Source organism: Micropterus dolomieu, linkage group LG17 (genome assembly GCF_021292245.1).
Source record: "Micropterus dolomieu isolate WLL.071019.BEF.003 ecotype Adirondacks linkage group LG17, ASM2129224v1, whole genome shotgun sequence".
NCBI lineage: Eukaryota > Metazoa > Chordata > Actinopteri > Centrarchiformes > Centrarchidae > Micropterus > Micropterus dolomieu.
Window position 1 is genome coordinate 32,790,828 of NC_060166.1, and position 18,914 is coordinate 32,809,741.

Sequence of the window (18,914 nt, forward strand, 5' to 3'; positions counted from 1 at the left end):
AAACCTACCAGTCAGTCTTTCTAATGAAAACTATAAGCAAAATATAAAAGCAATTTTAAAAAAACAGAAAGCGGAGTAGTAAAACACAGTAATGTAATCACAGACAGCAATAAATAACCAAGTTTTGGGCAACTAGCAAATGATCAACATTTGAAAATATTATAATCATGTTAATTTAAACCTTTCAATTCACATACTTTTATCAAAGTCACTTCCTCTGTCCAGATTTACGCATGCGTCCGATAGTGGAGGACAAATGCAAAGCCGACCTCTCACACAGTGAAAGAGGAGCGTCTGTTTCTGTGTCTGTGTCTGCATCCATTGAGGAGACAGACGTGGATGCAGAGGTTGAGTTACACTGCTCCAGTGACACATCACTTGTACATCCACTGTGGAGATGTAGGGAAGTCTGTGGAGAGACGTGTGCATGTTTCTCCTTTCCAAGGCCCTCCAGGTGGGCCTGGAAAGTAGAGGTCTGTTGTTCCAGGGAGAGGAAACTCTCCTGCACCTTGTCAAACTGCAAATAGAGAGGTGTTTTTAGTCCTGGTGGAACTCTAAACCCATGAAAACATTACATTGTGCTGTTTTTCTACCAGGCAGTGTTAAGTATACCTGTTCAATGTTGGACTGAAGCAACAGTTCTGGCCAGACGGACTCACTGTTGCTGCTCATCCTGTTGCTTATGTGAGTGTGACTCCAGGTTAACTCCTGTGGAATTGCAGAGGCAATTTTTGAGTGAAGATGGCACAAAATATATATGAAAGTGGATTTTGATTGCATGAGGAGAACTTTACCTGCAGTTGTTGTGTGCTGTCCTTCAGATGAATTTGACAGCACTGAAGTCTGTCCCTGTAATGACCCAACACTGCAAACAAAGTCTTTGCCAAACACATAAGAGTATTATAACATTTATTTTTTTAAACACTCAAAGCCAACAACAACGCAAATCACCAAGATTCTTAAACGAAACTAAGAAGACAGCTGTTGTCGTTGTAGGCCAGCCTTAACTATGGAAATAATCTGGTAAGAATATATTTCTTTGTTGTGACTAAAAGGTTGTAAAAGTAATTAATATTGACTGAAATCTAAATTAAAACAAATCCAACACTATAATACCGGCACCACAGAACTTCAGTAAGACCTTCACACCTGCTTACCTCTGCGTCTGTCTGGGCCAAGGCCAGGTCTCTGTGGCCTCGGCTTCCCTCTTTGGTGAGCGTGACCCCCATGTGCAGCTCTTCCAGCTGAGCCCAGAGGCCGTGTAGGCCTTCCAGCATTTCCTTCACACTGGCTTCAAAAGCCCCTTGCACCTGGACGAGTCTACACAGTGACCTCGTCCTGTCAGAGAGGATTGTGCAGTGTTTATCTGGCTGGATGAAGTTTCCAAGAAAGCAGGTAACATGTACACTATGTTGAACCTCACCTCTGCTGCAGGTAGGTGCGTATGAGATTCACTTTGTCTATTAGTATAGATTCTTGTTCCACCTTCTTCAGTGTCACCTCTGACCAAATATCAGCCTTCCCAACTATGAGAGACACTGACTACAGTGAAAAAGAGAGGATTGAGAGGGGTGGGTTTAGTTTTGTGGGTTTTTTTGGTAGAAGCACTTTTAACTACCTCTGCAAAATGTAGGCATCATGTGGCTGTCCAGCACATGGGATATAAACAGCCAACAAAAGTCATATATTAATTTATTTGTGCATAATGCTGTCATATAAAACTTCAAGAGTTGAAGATAACTTGCAGGAATCTACTTGTTGTATTTTATGTCCATTCTCCACTGGCACATCTGTTCTACACATGCAGTTGATATACCAGTATACACATAAGTGATGTATTTTGATACAGTTTAAAAATGCCAAAAAGCATTGAAAACAATACTGATTCTGCAATTGAGATTTAAAAATACATTTTTGGAACATTCAAAAAAAAAACAAGAAGACCAAAAACAATGTATAATAAACTGCAACACCTGACAGTTAAAAGATACATGGCCTTGCAGCACAAGCGCTAGAAGGAGGAATATGAGACAAAAAGTTTCGATAGTGTCCTTTTTATGCTGTAATGCTCTGGGCAAAAAAAGTTTAGCCCGAGGCTGGTGCGAGAAGGAAAGGCAGTGTTCTTAGCCCAGCATGTCAACACATTTGTATGAATTAAGCTCACAGCCGTACAACTAAAAATGCTGTCTTGCTGGTGGAGCTAGTATTAAGTAAAAAAAAAAGAAAGGGGAAGAAAGTCTTCTGAATTCATCGTTTGACCACCGCAGCTGTCTGCATCATATTTCTTGGCAGCCCATTCAATACTTTAACTATTTCTCTCTGCAACAAAGCGTTGCACCAAAAGACCAACAGGATGACGGACTCACTGATACGACTATCATAGAGAAATATTCATAGCGAGTGCTAAAACGCAGACAGGAAATACATAAGGAGAAAAGTCATTAAACTTTCTCTCCTCTGCCAGTCTGATTGATTCAAAGTACACACGACAGCAGCTCAGTGATGGTATGTGTTGCCCCGGGCTAGAATATCTGTGTATGCCTGAGTCCAAGGTCTGATCTCTGTAATAACACCAACAAAGACTTTAGACTGATCTACATGCAAAGACTGACTGAAAACACGGGAGATGACTGGTATTGCTGTAGGCTGCTTGTGGGAGGGAAGGTACTTACTTCCAGCCTGTAGAGGAGAGCCTTTATGTGTAGCACACTTGGGTCTAGCAAGGGTTCCTGAAGCACACACAGCAGCAGGCCATCGGCCAGGGCAAGGGCCAGAGAAACGTTGTGGCCAAGGTTCCTCGACTGGGACATCCTACAGAAATAAGGAAAAGATTATGATTTTTATGAGTCAAAACTATTTGTCACATTTTTTTTCCATATTATATTTTTGTCATTTTGAAAATTGTGACAATATACTTTTTAAACAACAGACGTGAGTACATAGATAGTACATAGTAGATCCGAAAATGGTAAAATGAAGATTCTTATAAATGTCATCATCGTCCCTTAAAATACAGATGTACTGTTTTTTGTTATAAATATAACAAAAAAAACAGTACATATATAATATTTTTGTAAATAATTAAATAAAAACATTTGATTGTAAACAGGTTTGATAATGAAGACATTTTAGGTTTAAATGTTTCCCCATGATATGGGTATAGCAGATTTTTAAATGGACATCTGTAGAAGCTGTTCTATGCTCTGAGGTGTTGGGCAACATGTGGCTCCCTTGAGGAAAGGAAACTCCTGATGCATGTAGTGTCCTTAAAATCTGGTCTTTAGGGTGTTTGATACATTTTTGTCTGTCTTTGGTCCTCTCCATCTGCTGTAAAAAAATATATTATAATATATTAAATAATGGAGGAATGACTGTAAAATCAAGTCTCACCATGAATATTGGTTATTCCTATTTTCAGTCATAACCTCAGGTTGTGTCCTCAGTGGAGGCTCCCCCTTGAATTTAAGGAAAGTCACTGAATAAACATAATACAAGGAAATAAACCAACAGGGTCAAGATTCAGTTCAGGTGGCTGCGCTCACCTGGTTGTGTCCTGGCCGCAGGCAGTACCTCAGGGCATAGACACCACCTCCCATCACCATCCACAGCAAACACACTAACAGGAGCCTCCAGCCCACATCCACCAATAACAGAGAGGAATGCAGCGGCACATCCACCTGGCAGACCGACCACACTACACCTACTAGAGGAAAACTGTACCAGCCTTTCCAGGGTCGCAGTGTCCTCAAAATCTGTGACCATAATCTTTGTTGTTGCTGACGAACAGCTGTTGTTTGGTATGAACTGCTGGAGTAATGGGTGAGACAGAGATAAACAGCAAACAGTTTAAAAGCAACAGAGTGAAAACTGGTTTACTGAAAATGAAAGATGAAAGGGAACACGATTAGTTGTTAAATTGGAAGAAAAAAGAGAGAAAGTAAGAAATATCCCTGAATTTCGTTAGCATTAGAGTTATGTATGACACTTACATGAATCTCAAATTGACTGTAATCTAAGAAGGCATGCTTTTATAACAATATAACATGAGATGGAAAGTTACAGATTTTGTGTGCTTCACATTTCATGCAATCAAGTATCTAAATCCAGACTGGAATTCCAGCTGAGTAAAAAGAGGTTAAACCCTAAACCAGCACTCCAGCCCTACTGTATTCAAGTCTCAAGTTAAAATGGTAACATTCAGATATGAACCTTGAGGAGTGACATGTTGACAAATATCTACCTTATGGAAGTAGAGAAGCATTTGCTGTCAACACAGCAGAGAAATTTACTAGGACCATCCTTTCACACAGACTTCTCCTCTCTGTAGCAGCAGGTAATCAGAGACATGTCTTTTAAAGGTGATTCAAATGAAAGGCCAGTTGTTGAAAGACAAACACATCTACCTACCTCTGATGTCTTCGGCTCCCCTCAGCAGTCACTCCCTCACTGTCCTCCTTTACCTCCTCCATCCATTTACAGGCCAAGCCGACTCTTTCTCTCTGTCCTCTACCCACTTGACCTTTGGGGTAGGCAACTGTCAACCGAGGCATGGCAGCGACACAGACACAGACACAGACATGCTGGTTGAAACGGCTGCAGAGCAGTAACACCTGCTCAATTAGTGATTAGTTCTGTGACACGACAAGCTTGTTAAACTGGTCCTACTGGAAGAAGAAGAAGTTTTATCTAGGTAGTGGCCATTTACTTGTCCTTGCAGGAATGTGTTGAACATAATGATCACAATTGTGCGGAGGACAAGCCTTGCTCCGCCCAGGTCCCCTCCAACAGTCAATTCTTTCTTTCTGAATTACTGTCACACACTTAACACTGAGCTATTATTAGATCACACCATGCAAACAACCTGTTGGCATCAAATTCATCCTCACAAGAAAGAGGTTTACAAATGGAAGAGTGCCCATTTTAAATCATTAACACTCAGACATAATTAAGATTGACTCTGTGTGTTCTCTGTCTGCCATTGTTATTTCACTTAAAATGCTGTATACCTAGTTTGTTTTCTGAGGCCATGCTGCCATCTAGCAGTGAGAACAAGAATAACATCCAGACAAATTAACCTCCAATTAATTCAATTCAATTTTATTTATATAGCACTGAATAACAACATGTTATCTCACAGCGCTTTTCACAAAAGAGCAGACTAGACCGTACTCTGTGCTCTGTGATATTATTTACAGAAACCTGACGATTCCCAGTAAGACCAAGCACTAGTCAACAGAGGCAAGGAAAAATTTCCTTTTAAGAGGCAGAAACCTCTAGCAGAACCATGGTTCAGGGTGGGTGGCCACTGCCTCGACCGGTTGTAGGTGAGATCAATTAACCTGAATAGACACTACGAATTTGTTTGGGCACAGCTTGCTCCACAGTTCAACACATTCATAATGAAGTGACTAGGAAACACAATGTACAGATATAAAATAATTTAATTTCACAACATTTGAACAAAAGGACAAAATCACTTGCAACAGTAGGAATCGCTGTACATGAACCTTTATAATATTCCTGCTATATGTTATATTGTACAAATCTATTGTCATAGACCAACATAAATAACGGGCGCCTAAACAACGTTTTACAATGGCCTTAATTCAGTGCATTAACCTCTGTTGTCATCATGGGGAACACAAAGCACAAGCACTTAACGGAAATCTAAAAGCTACCAAAAGTACTTGGAAGATAAGTTTCAGCACCGGCCATTCCTTGCTCATGAACAGTGTCCAGTAGGACAGGTGACAGGTTTGAACTCTTCCTACCGAGTTTCGTTCTCCGTCCTCACTTTTACTGTGAAGGAAATATGAGACATGCTGACTGACAACATCCCTTACTGGTTTTTACCTTAGTAAAAATGAGTAATGAGTATGCTGCCCTTTAAGTACCAACCCAAAATGAAGTACTTGCGATTTCTTTTGTAGGCCAGTAAACAGATGAATACAGTGACATAAGCCCATATCACACTTAAACACAGCATCATATTAAACTCCTACGCAGCAGGTGCAACCCTGTGATGTTTTCTCTAAATATTTCTATTGTAACACGTGATGTTATGACTAAATATTTTGAACTTTAGTCATTTGTCATCAAGTATGTAACTGAGGAAAACACATTTTGTATTTGGCTCTAAGCCTCTATAAAACAATTAAGGTTTCTACACCTGTTAAGACAGAGTTTGCTGGTTGCTGTTTCAAATGTTATAAATTATATTTTTCTCTTCAGAATAACAAGTATGACGGAAAGAAAGAAACTCTGAAAATGCACATTGTTCTTTTTTAACAGAAACTTAACACCCCCAGAAAGTTGTTTATCCTGACCTCCAGGGGTTTAACGTCTCATCTTGCTGCAGTGATGTACAGGGGAACTCCAGGACCCTGTGACATCGTTGCTGGGTGTGGTTAAACAAAGCACATTTCTGACAACATCCAACCATACCTAGCATCAGACTTGAAACTTTCAACCAGAGAGGGCAGTGAAACACTTCTTTTCAGTCTGGATGTAGCTCTTGATTTCTGGCGCCATTAAATCTTTGATGATAAACTTTTGGTGTCAAAAACAAAATTATCCCCAAGTTTTAGGTTGAGTGTATCCATGAGTACTTTGTGTGATCCTTGTAAAACCTACTGAAAAGCAAAACATTCTTAACAACCAAAGCCCTCGGTAGCATTGAGGGAGCGGGAAACTGATTAAGTCTGCTTTTCTTAATGTTACTTTAAAAACACAGGTGTTGTTGGGACAATGACAAAAAGATTCTTGGGAAATTCCGCATGTAAACATAAACGGATGTCTGAGACATCCCAAAAAGGAAATGAATGGAGAAAAATCACATCAGATATCATCAACAATATGGTAATATACAATATAACAGATTGTGTTGTTGGATACTCACATTGGGCAAAAACGTAATTACCTTTAGAAGGTCAACTTTATATATATATATTTTTCAGTTCTGTATTTCTTTACAGACTTTTTGTTTACAAATACTACACTTTCTGTAACTATACAAATATGTAAAATGGGCACTCAAAGCTGCGTAAGGACTGAGCAACAAAATGTTTCCACCACTTCAGACTCTTAACTCACACAGTAAGATGATCACTTTAATTTTCCATACTTTCGCAATATTTGGTAAAATGATATAATGTCCCCTGTTTTAAGCAATTTCAATGAAAATGTTTCTGAAAAAAAAATTACACTTTACAAAACAAGGGTTGAGTTTTATATTTGTTGCTAAAATATTCCGTTCAAAATCAAAACCTTGCATTTTTCTCTCTACTAACTTAATTTTACCAGCTTATTTAATATTTTAAGACTTTATAGACACATAAAACTGTGCTGGTCATCAATTTATACCCATTAGTTTTGTGTGTACATAAGTCTGTATCCATGTGCATATGACTTTTGTTTGTTCGTTTATGTGCGTACAAGCTGCTGAGGTCTACATGCAGGATCAGTCCATGGGTCTCCGCTGGGTTTGCATCTCTGTACAGTTCAGGGTTTTGTGATATGAACTTCACTAGTGCCGCTGCCATTGGTGGTTGTGGTGATAATGTACTGTGTGGTGGGTTGCTGATTGGTTGGCTGCTGCTCCAGATGTTCAGTGTGTGCCTGGGTTGTGTTCTGAGGAACAGTCTGTTTGGTCTCCAGCTCAGTCTGACCCTCAGAAATAACGTAGTGTGTCTGCAGGACCGGAATGAGAACATCTTTAGTTCCACAAGTAGAGATTCAGTTCATACCATGTTTAATACAGAATATTTGCTCTCTTATTCTCAAGGACTCCCACCTGGCACCACACTGCCATGTTTCTAAAAGATGTGTATGCAGAGCAACAGTAATTTATTTCTATATTTTCTCGTATTGGAAAAGCAAACAAAACGCATTTCACATGTGCTTCATCAGACTCACTCAGTAAGGAAACAGATTACAGGTGTAATTTAGCCACATCATGGGACCTTATTATAACAATAATTATTTAGTTGCAGTTTAGAGTAAACACAGAACTAAAAATGCTCATTTAAAGAAAAACATTTTCTAGTTTATGGATTCTACAACCTAAGTTGTATTTGTTGTAACAGGGATCTGTGAAATTCTGATGTGTTTAAACACAAGTCCCACGAAAGTCTCAAGCTTCAGGATCTGATTTTTCTACTGCATATTCATGTGGTGGGCAGCCATTTTTAGATCTTTACATTTGATCTTTTGTCAGGATGTGTGACCACAGTGAAAAAAAATGAAACTGAATCATAGCATTTCATTTTCACTCACCGTTTTCACCTGGTTGCTGTTGACACCAGATACAGGTGTGCTAGCCTCAGCTATCACATATTGAGCATGAGGTAGAGCCATCATCTGGATCTCAGATGCTGCAACAGTAACATTTACATGTTAACCTAACAGGCAATCATACAGTATAGAGCCATTAAAACATACAGAGTGTGCGTGGATGATATTGGAGCATGTGTGTGACTCACAGTAGCCTCTGTAGTTCCAGTTCCCAGGTATGTAAGCATGCTGCACAGTCCCCTGCTGCTGCTGCTGCTGCTGCTGCTGCTGCTGCTGGGTGCTACTGGTCTGCAAGGTGTGGCTCTGAGCTAAGGTCACAGGGGTCAGCTGGGTGGGGCTCAGGTCCTGACCAGGCTGTTGGGAGGTGGGGCTTAAAGGCTGACCTGTGACCTGAAGAAAATGAAGAGATGGTCGTAGGTAGGTATTCTATTATCAGGCTTAACATTACATACCCAACAACGTGTGTCATAAAGTCATTACGTGTTATAAATTTCTAATAAACCTAAGCCCATTGTAAGAATAATGTGGATTTACCTGGGTGGCACCTTGTCCAGTGCCTGAAGGCTCGCTGACCTGGATGTGTTGTACCTGGATGGAGTGCTGGCTGTAGCCATGAGGGTCATGCAGCTGGCTCACATCTACTGTCGGGTGCTGTGAATGTGGGGAGGAAGCCTGTGAAACAGATAAAATAACTACCTGTTACTTTTTCTTAAATTTTCCTCAATCCACAACTGGACATATTTCATAAAATTGGTAAACAAAAAACAAAAAAAAACCAAAAAGCTACTTCAGCTATTTTACCTGCTCACTAAATGTTCAGCAGAAAATAAAAAGGTAGTTTACCTGCTGATATGTTTGAAAGCTACATGGCAAAGCAGTAATTTGCCAGAACTTGTGGTTTTTTAAAATCCTACCTAAACGAAAATAGTGGGAAAAAGCTCATCACAAATTCCCAGAGCCCAAGGTGACACATTCAGATTGTTTATTTTGTGCAGACCAGGAAGATCAAACTCAAAGACATTCAATTTGACATTATATAAAACAGAAAACGGCAACAAATTTGAGAAGACAATCAATTCTTCTAGCTCTACTGCCAGGGAGTGTATAACTGTGATTGTACATCAGGATGTTGCTGAGATGCTCAGAAAGCTCCTGGGATACACTATGTTAAGAAAATTAAACAAATCTAGGTCCTAGATGCTGGATCTTACCGGAGCCACCTGCACCACCTGCAGCTGAATATGTTGCGGCTGGGACAGGCTGCCTCCTGCCTGAGACACGGGTATGTACTGGATCCTCTGATAGTCTCCCTGTGCTGCGCGGAAGTCTGTGGTCAGCGTTTGAGAAAGCTCCGTCATGGCCTGGGTCAGCAAATCTGTGGTCTGTGGAGAAAAAAAGTCATACAGATTTTAATATTTGGTGTATATTAGTTGACCTTCCTTTCGTCCTGTCTGTCATTCTTGCGTCTGATGTATGGAGTCCAGTTTTCTATGACATTTTTATGGCGTGATGTGATGAGTGTCGGTGTTTTAACATGTATGTTTGTAAATCTTTCTTACCACTACAGCCTCAGCTGTGGTACCGTCTGCACTGATGACAGCAGGAGCACTGCTGATTACAGCTGTAGTCAGAGGAGCCTGGATGGCGTTGGCGAGTTGGGCAAACTCTGGATGCTTCTTCCTGATGTGCTGAACCATCTTAGTCTGAGATACAAGCACACAGAATGTTATTAGTTGGGGTATGGGACTGTCCAAGACACAGCATAATTACTGCAAACACAGAACTAGAGTCAATATCTGTATTAGTGTTTATACAGATTTCCAATGAGGTAAAATACCTTATTTAACAGAGCTTCATACTAACCTTGCTGCTGTACTGTTTGGCACAGTGTGGGCAACAGACTGGTGCAGTGGCGATCGTGCCAGTCAGCTGGGTGTGTGTGCTCAACATGGGGTCTGGCTCACCAGGAGCAGCCGGACGCAACTTACGTATGCTAGGAGGCAATTCTGCCCCGGGGTGGTTCTTTAGTATGTGGGCTTTCCTCTTGCTGGCACTCTTATACACCTGCACAGATCAATTTATTAATAACATCATACTGAAAGCCTAAGTTAAGAGTTTGAGGTGAAGCGGGAAGTTTAATTAGAATCATTAGATAAATAATAACAACATGTCTTTTCCAAAATTCACTGTGACAGGATGAGAAAAACAAACCTTGTCACAATACTGGCAGAAGTAATCCCTGTTGGGCTTGATAATTGGCAGCGTTAGCTCAGGCACATCATCAATCCGCATCTCTGGATGACGCTTGGACAAATGATTGACCTGTAACCAGAAAAATAAAGCTAAGTGTACTGGAATTCAATATTAACAAATAAAAGTGTTCTGTGAGTTGTTGCTCACCAGCATTCCCCTGCGTCTGAATCCCATCATGCACACTCTGCATTTGAACATGAAGCTCTCAAAGTCGGTGGTGGGCATCTTCAGTTTGAGGGATTTGGAGCGATGGATTCTGTCAGCTTTCTTGGCCTCTCTGTCAGGATTGTGCATGCGCTGCATGTGCTCCCGCAGCTTATCTTTCCTCTTGATGTCACATAAGGAAAATATTAGTCACACAAGAACTCACATGCCTTTAAATTAACATGACCAAATGTAATCTCTCAATGCGCCCCCTACTCATCTTACCTTGAATTGTTTGCCACATGTTGAGCACAGGAAGTCCTTGCGGTCAGAGTGGCGTAACATGTGCAAACGCAGCTTGTCTGGCCGGCAGAAGGCCTTTTCACAGTCTGGGCACTGAAAGACCTTCTCTGAATGGAAGCAGCGGATGTGCTTCTTCACCTAAGGGAGACAACATTTTGAGTAAATGTGTCAATTTACCATTTTAAACCAGACTGTTCCTTTGCTTAGTTTTAACCTGCAAAATCAACTTCCCATGTGCTCCCCTAAATGGTTTTGGTTACATCACATGCTAACCTGGATGAAGTCAGTAAATGTCTTCTTGCAGGAAGGACAGGTGAAGCAGCCATTTACAGCATGCACTCCTACGTGGTCTTTGAGCATTTCCAGTTTTTCAAACGTTTCTGGGCATAAGAGACAAGAGTAGGTCCGGTTCTCCGTGTGCACCAGCAGATGGTCCTCCAGGGCTGAGTCACTCATAAAGCTCTTGCTGCAAATGTGGCAGGAAAAGGTGTAGGCATCTCGCCCATGGACCCGCAGGTGCTGATCCAGCTTGTCTTTGTCCCGGAAAGCCTTGCCACAGTGGGTGCATTTAAAAGGACGGAAACTCTTCCTGATGAAAAGGTGCTGCAGTGCTGCATTCTGAGATGGAAAAGACAGAAAGAGGAACTGCTAGCAGAAAATCCCCAACAGTGTTTTCTGACATGGATCTGTTGAGACATGGCAAGAGGCTGATAGATGCAATGGAGTGTGCAGGAGGGGACATATCCTGAAATGTCACATGAACATAACACTATGGAAAACGACAAAAGGTGTGTTTTTCTGCCATCCTCCAGGTCTCACCTACCTGCACATCCACCTTTGAGGAACGCACGCGTTGAGGAAGAGAGACACACTGTTGTAAAAGCAAAGCATGGCCACTATGACACAGAATAACAAACTACATAAAACATTTTAGTGAACACAGTGTCCAGTCTTACCCGTATCCTCTTGGCTCGACGCATGTCCTGAGATGTGAGGTGGGCATCTGATTGGCTACTCTGTGCCGGATCCTCCTTAAGTGGAACTGACAGGTCCGTGTTGGATGGGGGGCTGACGGACTCTGGGACCGGTTCCCCCGCAGGAGGTATAAGCTGGCCCTCTGCCTCATTCCCAGTCTCCACCTCGGGCTCCATCTCCACCACCTTCAGCCCGTTCTGAGCTCCCTCCGCTCGCTCCTCCAGCGGCTTCTCCGTCAACTCAAGCATCTCCTGATTAAAAAGGTCATTAAAATTTGGTTATTGAAAAAAGAATGTTGTCATAAGCTAAAAACACTTCAACACAGCTCGTTTTATTTATTATAATTCAATATTTTTTGACAACCCTCATTTATATTTTCTTCTGTATTATTACTTTGCTCTTAGATAACTGTATAAGTACATTTTCCATTTATTGTTTAATGGCAAATCTAATATTATATGCACTATGGTTGCAACTTACTAACAATTATTTCATTACAGGTTAATCTGTTGAATCAATTTCAGTTAATCATATGGTTGATAAAATGGGAGAAATGAATGTGTAAAATGTAAATCACAATTTAAAGTAATCGATTAATCAGCTAAGCATGTATTAATGTGTCTTACCGTTGTCTTGTCCCCAACAGCGTCTACTGGTGGATCCAGTCGTATAAATTTAGGCGGGCGTCCCGGTCTTCTTCCTGTCCCAAATCTCCTCCTGCCCCTCCCTCGACCCCGGCCTCTGGATCTGAGAGAGGAAAGAAACAGTGAACAGGTCATATGAGCTCTACTGAGACACAAATGAAGGACAAGATATAAAATAAGGTGATGAAAAAGGTTGTACCTGGTAACAGAGTTTAACTTGTCATCATGCATGTTGAGATGTTGCTGCAGTTGTTCGGAGCTCACAAAGCGGCGGTTACACTCGTAACATGGCCAGTTCTTCTCTTGCTCCCGGAGCACTGAAGGAACAACAGAAAGTGAGGACCAGGGACAGTTTGTAGTCGGATACGTGCCATCACAGCAGGGCTGAGACATGGTGTTGATATTAAGCAAAGTCAGCACGTGCAGAGACTCACCTTTTCTCTCTTCTTCTGTAACATTGTGGATCTTCTGATTGACAAACTCTGCATATGATGCCGCATACCATACCTGCAGGAAGACACATCATTAAAAACACAAATTATTAAAGCTCATTTAGACATTTATGTACTGGGACTCAGATGTGGCTTTCCTCACCAACTAGTCGCTAACTAAACTATACTCTGCTGGACTGGAGTGAAAACTTTGTTTCATTACTTTGCACATTCCAATGGAAAAGCATACAATAAATCATCTGAAGCAGGAAAAATGAGTGTACTGTATACGCAACACAACACACAAAATGCACCACACAGGACTGACCCTGAGCTCTTGTTTGGGTTGGATATTCTTGATGGTTGTGTAAAATATCTCTGAGCCGTACTGATAGGCCACCAGGTTCTGCTCCAGATGGGTCTGAGCAGGTCTCACAAACATCATCCAGTTGCAGCTGTCCTCATCAGAAAGGTCCAACCACATGTCGTTGGACTTTTCTCCATCTTTCTCTGCATCCAGCATGCACAGCTGAGACAACAAGCAAAAAAAAGATTGGAGATCAGACTGAAAGAGTGTAACCTTAGACAGCACATGCTTGCAACACAAATTTTTTTCCCAGCACTTTCCTGTATTATACCTTATATTTAATAAGCAGGGCAAATATATGAGGTTTCAGGTACAATGGGAAACTCTTCTTAATACAGAATATGGGTGTAATAGAGGTGAAATTAATCATGCAGAGCGCTGATTTACCTTCAGATGAATGTAGTGTTCCTGCAGTTCGCTCTGAGGAACCAGGGGTCCCTCCACCGGACCAAACTGCGTGCGCTTTGGGATGCGTCTCTTGGAGAACACCCCGCCCAGGAAACGATCAATGTAGAGGACCAGAGGCAGGCTGGCCCGGGCTTTGGACATCACCGGCCGGTTGGGGATGGGGTGCAGAGGGCCGTGTTTCAGACACACAGAGGGGTTGGCATTATTACACTCCTCACACCCTGAGAGGCCACAGAAAGGAGAAATCAATCAGGCAGAATCACCACAACAGATATAAATGTGAAAACAGATTAAACAGATTAAGAGGACCTGCACAATCTGACAAACACTATCACTATGAAGCTTTTCATTTTAAAATATTACTGAGACAGCATGGTTCAAAATGAATTCAATAAAAAAACAGAATAAGTGGCAGTAACTTAGAATGGTACTGGTCTCTCCCCTTAAAGATAATAGATGAGTTGATTATATCAAGTTATCTTGACCCATTGGCAGATTTGTATAACACAATTTGAGATTAAATTGCTTATTAAGAAAAACATTTTGAAGTGCAGAAATTTGGCAGAATTTCAGTCAAAAGGCAGTAATATTTTTTTAAGTATGTTAGTTTGTTGTTTGTTTACTTTATGTTGAGATTTATGTTTAAAGGATGCAGCAAAACACAGGTCAGTGCCAAGTCAGAGAGCTGAGTGTATTAAGACTGTCATTTTACTCACAGAGGCTGTGAGGGTTGAATGATTGATGCTCACGAGGTTCCCAGTCATCCATATCAGAGTCTTCATCCTCATCCTCGTCAGAATCGTCCGTTGAGTCTGTGGCCCCAAGGGGACTGGTGGGGGGGTCCGCCATGTCAGCCATGGAGGCGAGTGAATTGGAAGCAGACAGCTGCTCCTGTGCGTGTATGATAATTTCACAGAGTTCATACTCACTAAACTGCTCTATTTATCTTTACATGGAAGACACTGAGAAGTGCATGTTTGGCTTGTTCACATGTAACAATGCAACAAAAATCTACTTAAAAAGGAATATATCACATTTGAACTGTACCAAGTTAGACCACTGACCTACTGGAACAAAATAAAAATGTTTTTGCTATCATAGTGTAAATACAGCACAAAAGCATTTGTGCTCATGTTTGCTTTTTCCCCCTACTGTATTCCATAATGTGTGTTAAAACGACAATAGACTATTTTCTTGTTTGGAAAGGTAAACACACAAACAAGGTGTCCTCACCTGGGAAACTGGCTCCAGGATAGCTTGGGGAGCCTCTGCTACATTACTGAGAACATGCAGATTAGCAGCATTCATGTTCTGTCCACTGGGCAGCAAAACTGTGACCTACAAATAAGATTATATTACTTTAATAAGAAACAGGTGGTACAAAGTTAGGTAATGACATGACAGCACCTGGTCAACTCACCTGTTGAGTCGTACCATCCTGCTGAATATAAGCCACTTGTGGCTGATCAGCAAATACAGTCTGAAAGAAAAATTGATGTGAGCACATCTTGCAGGCAAGTGCATCATTTTATACATTTTACATATGAATTTTATGTATACTTTGTACATTTGAAACAATAAAGTTTACTACAATACTGTTTTTAATTAAAAAAAAGTTCCAAATATGAATGACATTCCCACAAAATGCTGGGTTTTAGCTACTAGACGTCACATTTGAACCCCACCTGTTCATCAGTGCATGTTTTTCTAATTAGAAGTGTCATCTTAATGCTTAAAGTCTCAGCTTAAATATCTTTGCTATATATAAGATTCCTTCTTACCGGAGTGCCATCTGCAGGGTGTATGTATACCAGTGTATGCTCTGCAGATTCTACGGAGGTATAGGAGTTCCCGTCTGCTGTGTAAACCACCTGCTGCTGTCCCCGGTCCACCTGATCTCCACTGTACACTATCTGGGCCACTGTACCGCCTTCGAAATGCACCTGTAACATGTGTGCACAGGACACAAAACGTTTTGAACCACCTGCAGCATTATTACACTGTGACTTTTTTAAAATCTAGTGTTATTATTCTATGTGTTATGAGATTCTGTCCTCCTCAAGTCCTTTTGGAGGATAAGGAATCATCTGTGGAAGATCCCACTGTACTCTAATAGCTAAAACCATAAAAGTAAACAGTGAATTTTGGGATTTAGCAGCAACTAGGATCAGTTCACAGAAGCAAGTTTCCCTATGAGATGCTTAATTTGTCCTCTGATGTATCAAATGTACTGCATCCTTTTGTATTGCTTATGACTCTATAGTGCAGTCCAAGGACGGTTCTGACAGGACAGCAGACCTGTGTGCCGTTTTCTGAATCGTTGCTAGCAGTCTGACTCCACACAGCAGAGGGTTCCTGCTTGGTCTCCATGGCAGCACGGTGCCAGGCCTCTGGCCAAGCGTGTCACCTATCACTTCACTCTGGAGAGAGCCAAGGATGCCTGTAATTCACACAGATAAGAGGATGTGGGTGATCTCAACAATAATAATAATGCAACATGGTGATAATAAAGTAAAATAAGGATGGCTGTTTTTAATTTTAATATGAATTTGAGACTGGCAGATGTAAACATTAGATGTCTTGATGCATCATGTCAAAAATTAACATTATGAAAAATGTCTAAATGTGTATGGTCTGCACTAATCTCATGCCGGGGGGGAGCTGTTTGTCTGCAACAATGAGGCACTGCAACAGCAATCTCTCAGCAAATTGACACTGAATTCAACCCCACGTGCCATCTGCAACCGAGATTTTGGGTCTCCAGTCAGACAGACAGCTTCGCTCGGCTGACAGGACATGAACACGAGCGGTCACACAAGACTCTCTGCGGGGGTACGAGGAAAAACGCGGTCATCGTTTGCTGACGAGGCCGCCCGGCAAACGGTGTCTAAATACAACCGCATGTCGGAACAAAAGCCACCGTAAAAAATCACGACACTGTAAACTCATTCAGAAATGTAGTTGGTATAATCAATAATGAAGTCGATTCCCCCCTATTTTAACCCCGCAGGTTCTCAGTCCCAACTGGACCATACCACAAAAAACAGCGCTATAGAAACCCGGGCATTTACTGCACCGCAACATTAGCATTACAGCCATATAGTCCCAATGTGGGGTCGACCTTGGAGCCAAACATAACTTGTCAAGTCCAAAGACGTGGACCATATTCTGCGATTTTTAACAAAGGTGGTTTTGGAGGCAGTAAAAGCCGTTATTATTTGGGTAGATCCACCCGTCCCCCCATTCTAGTTGAGCCCAGCCCTTCAAGTCTACCGTGAACAAGGAAGAACGGGCTCCATTTTGGGTGGGACTAACAACAACAACCACATCCGAAGAGACCCAAAGAAAAATATATATTTTCTACTGGTACAAATGCGCTAAAACAACCCGTCGGTTTAATTTCTATAAGCAGAAAGACTACAGAGAAGTCGAGCTATACATCTGGCCGTGAAGCACCTCCTAGTTTTCTTACATTTTGTGGACAGCGTACAAGTTGTTCTTACCTCAGAATGGTAGCTGCAGAGATGGCTGCATTGCATATATTAACATAATCTGCCTAGCAACACACAGGAGGGTGGCTGATGATTGGTGGTTATTTACTCGGGGAGCAAAAGCAAATAATTTAAAGCATATTCTTCATGAAACAGTTTACACTCTGCAGAATTAAATAACAGTTACGATGTTACCGCCAACTTTTTATCAGTCGTGGTTATAACTTAATGATCAATTTTAGTACAGCCGATCAGAAAAATGAAACACCGAAATCGTCCAATTAAATTAAACCTGTTGTCCAAAGAGGTTTCTTGATCTACTGTTATTACTGTTAGTTTTTGTTGGCTTAATTTATACTATAAATGTTTATATTTTTGTTGTTTGTTTTCTTGTTTGTTGCGGGGGCATTACAGTATACTAACACTTCCGGTGAATACTTTCAAAATACAGTCGTCAAACTGAAGCAATCGCACCTAACAATTATTTATAATATTTAGGCCTACAGGTATCAAGAGGATACATAATAATTTTGGAACTAATAGTATTTATTAATAATGTACACGCAATCAGACTATATAAAGCCCTGCACCATGTTAACAGCCCTAAAATAAATCAAGTGACAGATTCTCAATCAACATAAACAAGACCAGTAATCAATGAGGTTTTAAGTCGTTTGTTTCAACACAGAGGAGATTTTCAAGAACCAATTCTTCCATATGTTCATAAGTGACCCTGACCGTTGATCTCCTATTATTTAGTAGCATTGTGGAACTGCAAAATGCAATTTGTGAAACCGTCAATGCAGACATGATATCACACTTCTGGTGAATACTTTCACATTAAATGAAATCAAACTCAAGCAACCGGAGATGATACTTTTTTTTAAATTATTTAATAGCTTAAATATCAAATCTGGCCAATACAATATCAAGTTGGTGACAAAGTACAAACAGTAGGCTACAAATCACATACTGAGCACAAAGCCATAAAAATAAAGAAACATAAATAAATAATCAGAAATCATTGGGCCTATGAAGGCCTTTGTTTTGAAACCCTGAAAATAAATACACTGAACAGTGTGGTTACTCACTATGACGATATGAGGGCAATGTGGCTGCTCATAATAGTTAAAGGCAGCCTATCGCCTATCAACAACCAAGCAGACAGTATACTGAATGTTCTGGTGAATACTTTCAAAATGAATCAAGGGTTAGGGTTACGTGTAGTTACGCACGGTGACCACTGGAGGACACTGATCAGTCATGATTTTGCACTCATACAGAATGACAATAGGAAAGTACACAAAAAACAACAGAAAAGACATTGATAGAAGAAAAGGTAGCCTAAAGAAGTTTGTCTGTATAAAAAGAGATAAAGAAGATGAAAAGGAGAATGAGAATGAGTGAGACCACGTAAGAGAGTGCTGTTACCTGTAGTAGGTCTGGTTCACAATATAAACTTCATATTGAAACTAAAATCAGGCATAATGTAGACAAACTCCCTCAGGAAGCTTATAGGACACTTGAACATACAATGTAGTCCCTGAGGTTGAAGCTGCCTTTTCATGCGCTCTCTTTCACATATGATAAGTTAAGGCCGATAAGT

General features: G+C 40.9%; 2 protein-coding genes across 5 annotated transcripts; both read right to left on the minus strand.

The window, feature by feature from the left end:
- Positions 1-208: 208 nt before the first annotated feature.
- On the minus strand, positions 209-4,550 carry si:ch211-151h10.2 (uncharacterized protein LOC567699 homolog). Its single transcript, XM_046072841.1, has 9 exons — positions 4,408-4,550; positions 3,543-3,807; positions 3,391-3,455; positions 2,673-2,811; positions 1,424-1,542; positions 1,158-1,338; positions 795-878; positions 613-708; positions 209-517 (listed from the first exon to the last, which is right to left on the minus strand). Exons 1-9 carry the CDS (start codon positions 4,548-4,550, stop codon positions 209-211), a joined length of 1,401 nt encoding a protein of 466 aa, XP_045928797.1.
- An 873-nt stretch (positions 4,551-5,423) lies between these two features.
- prdm10 (PR domain containing 10) lies at positions 5,424-17,339 on the minus strand. Of its 4 annotated transcripts, none has more exons than XM_046074488.1 (23): positions 17,321-17,339; positions 16,116-16,257; positions 15,599-15,760; positions 15,238-15,297; positions 15,051-15,155; positions 14,534-14,708; positions 13,797-14,038; positions 13,371-13,571; positions 13,046-13,118; positions 12,811-12,928; positions 12,594-12,714; positions 11,949-12,218; positions 11,266-11,610; positions 10,975-11,130; positions 10,693-10,872; positions 10,504-10,614; positions 10,156-10,356; positions 9,852-9,995; positions 9,504-9,674; positions 8,827-8,964; positions 8,481-8,682; positions 8,275-8,372; positions 5,424-7,689 (listed from the first exon to the last, which is right to left on the minus strand). In XM_046074488.1, the coding sequence occupies exons 2-23, from the start codon at positions 16,185-16,187 to the stop codon at positions 7,501-7,503; spliced, it is 3,534 nt and encodes a 1,177-aa protein (XP_045930444.1). In that variant the 5' UTR covers positions 16,188-16,257; positions 17,321-17,339; the 3' UTR covers positions 5,424-7,500. The 4 variants fall into 4 exon arrangements, with proteins under 4 accessions (XP_045930444.1, XP_045930443.1, XP_045930442.1 ...); XM_046074487.1 differs by lacking the exon at positions 17,321-17,339 and adding an exon at positions 16,956-17,063; XM_046074486.1 differs by lacking the exon at positions 17,321-17,339 and adding an exon at positions 16,553-16,870.
- Between the last annotated feature and the right edge of the window lie 1,575 nt (positions 17,340-18,914).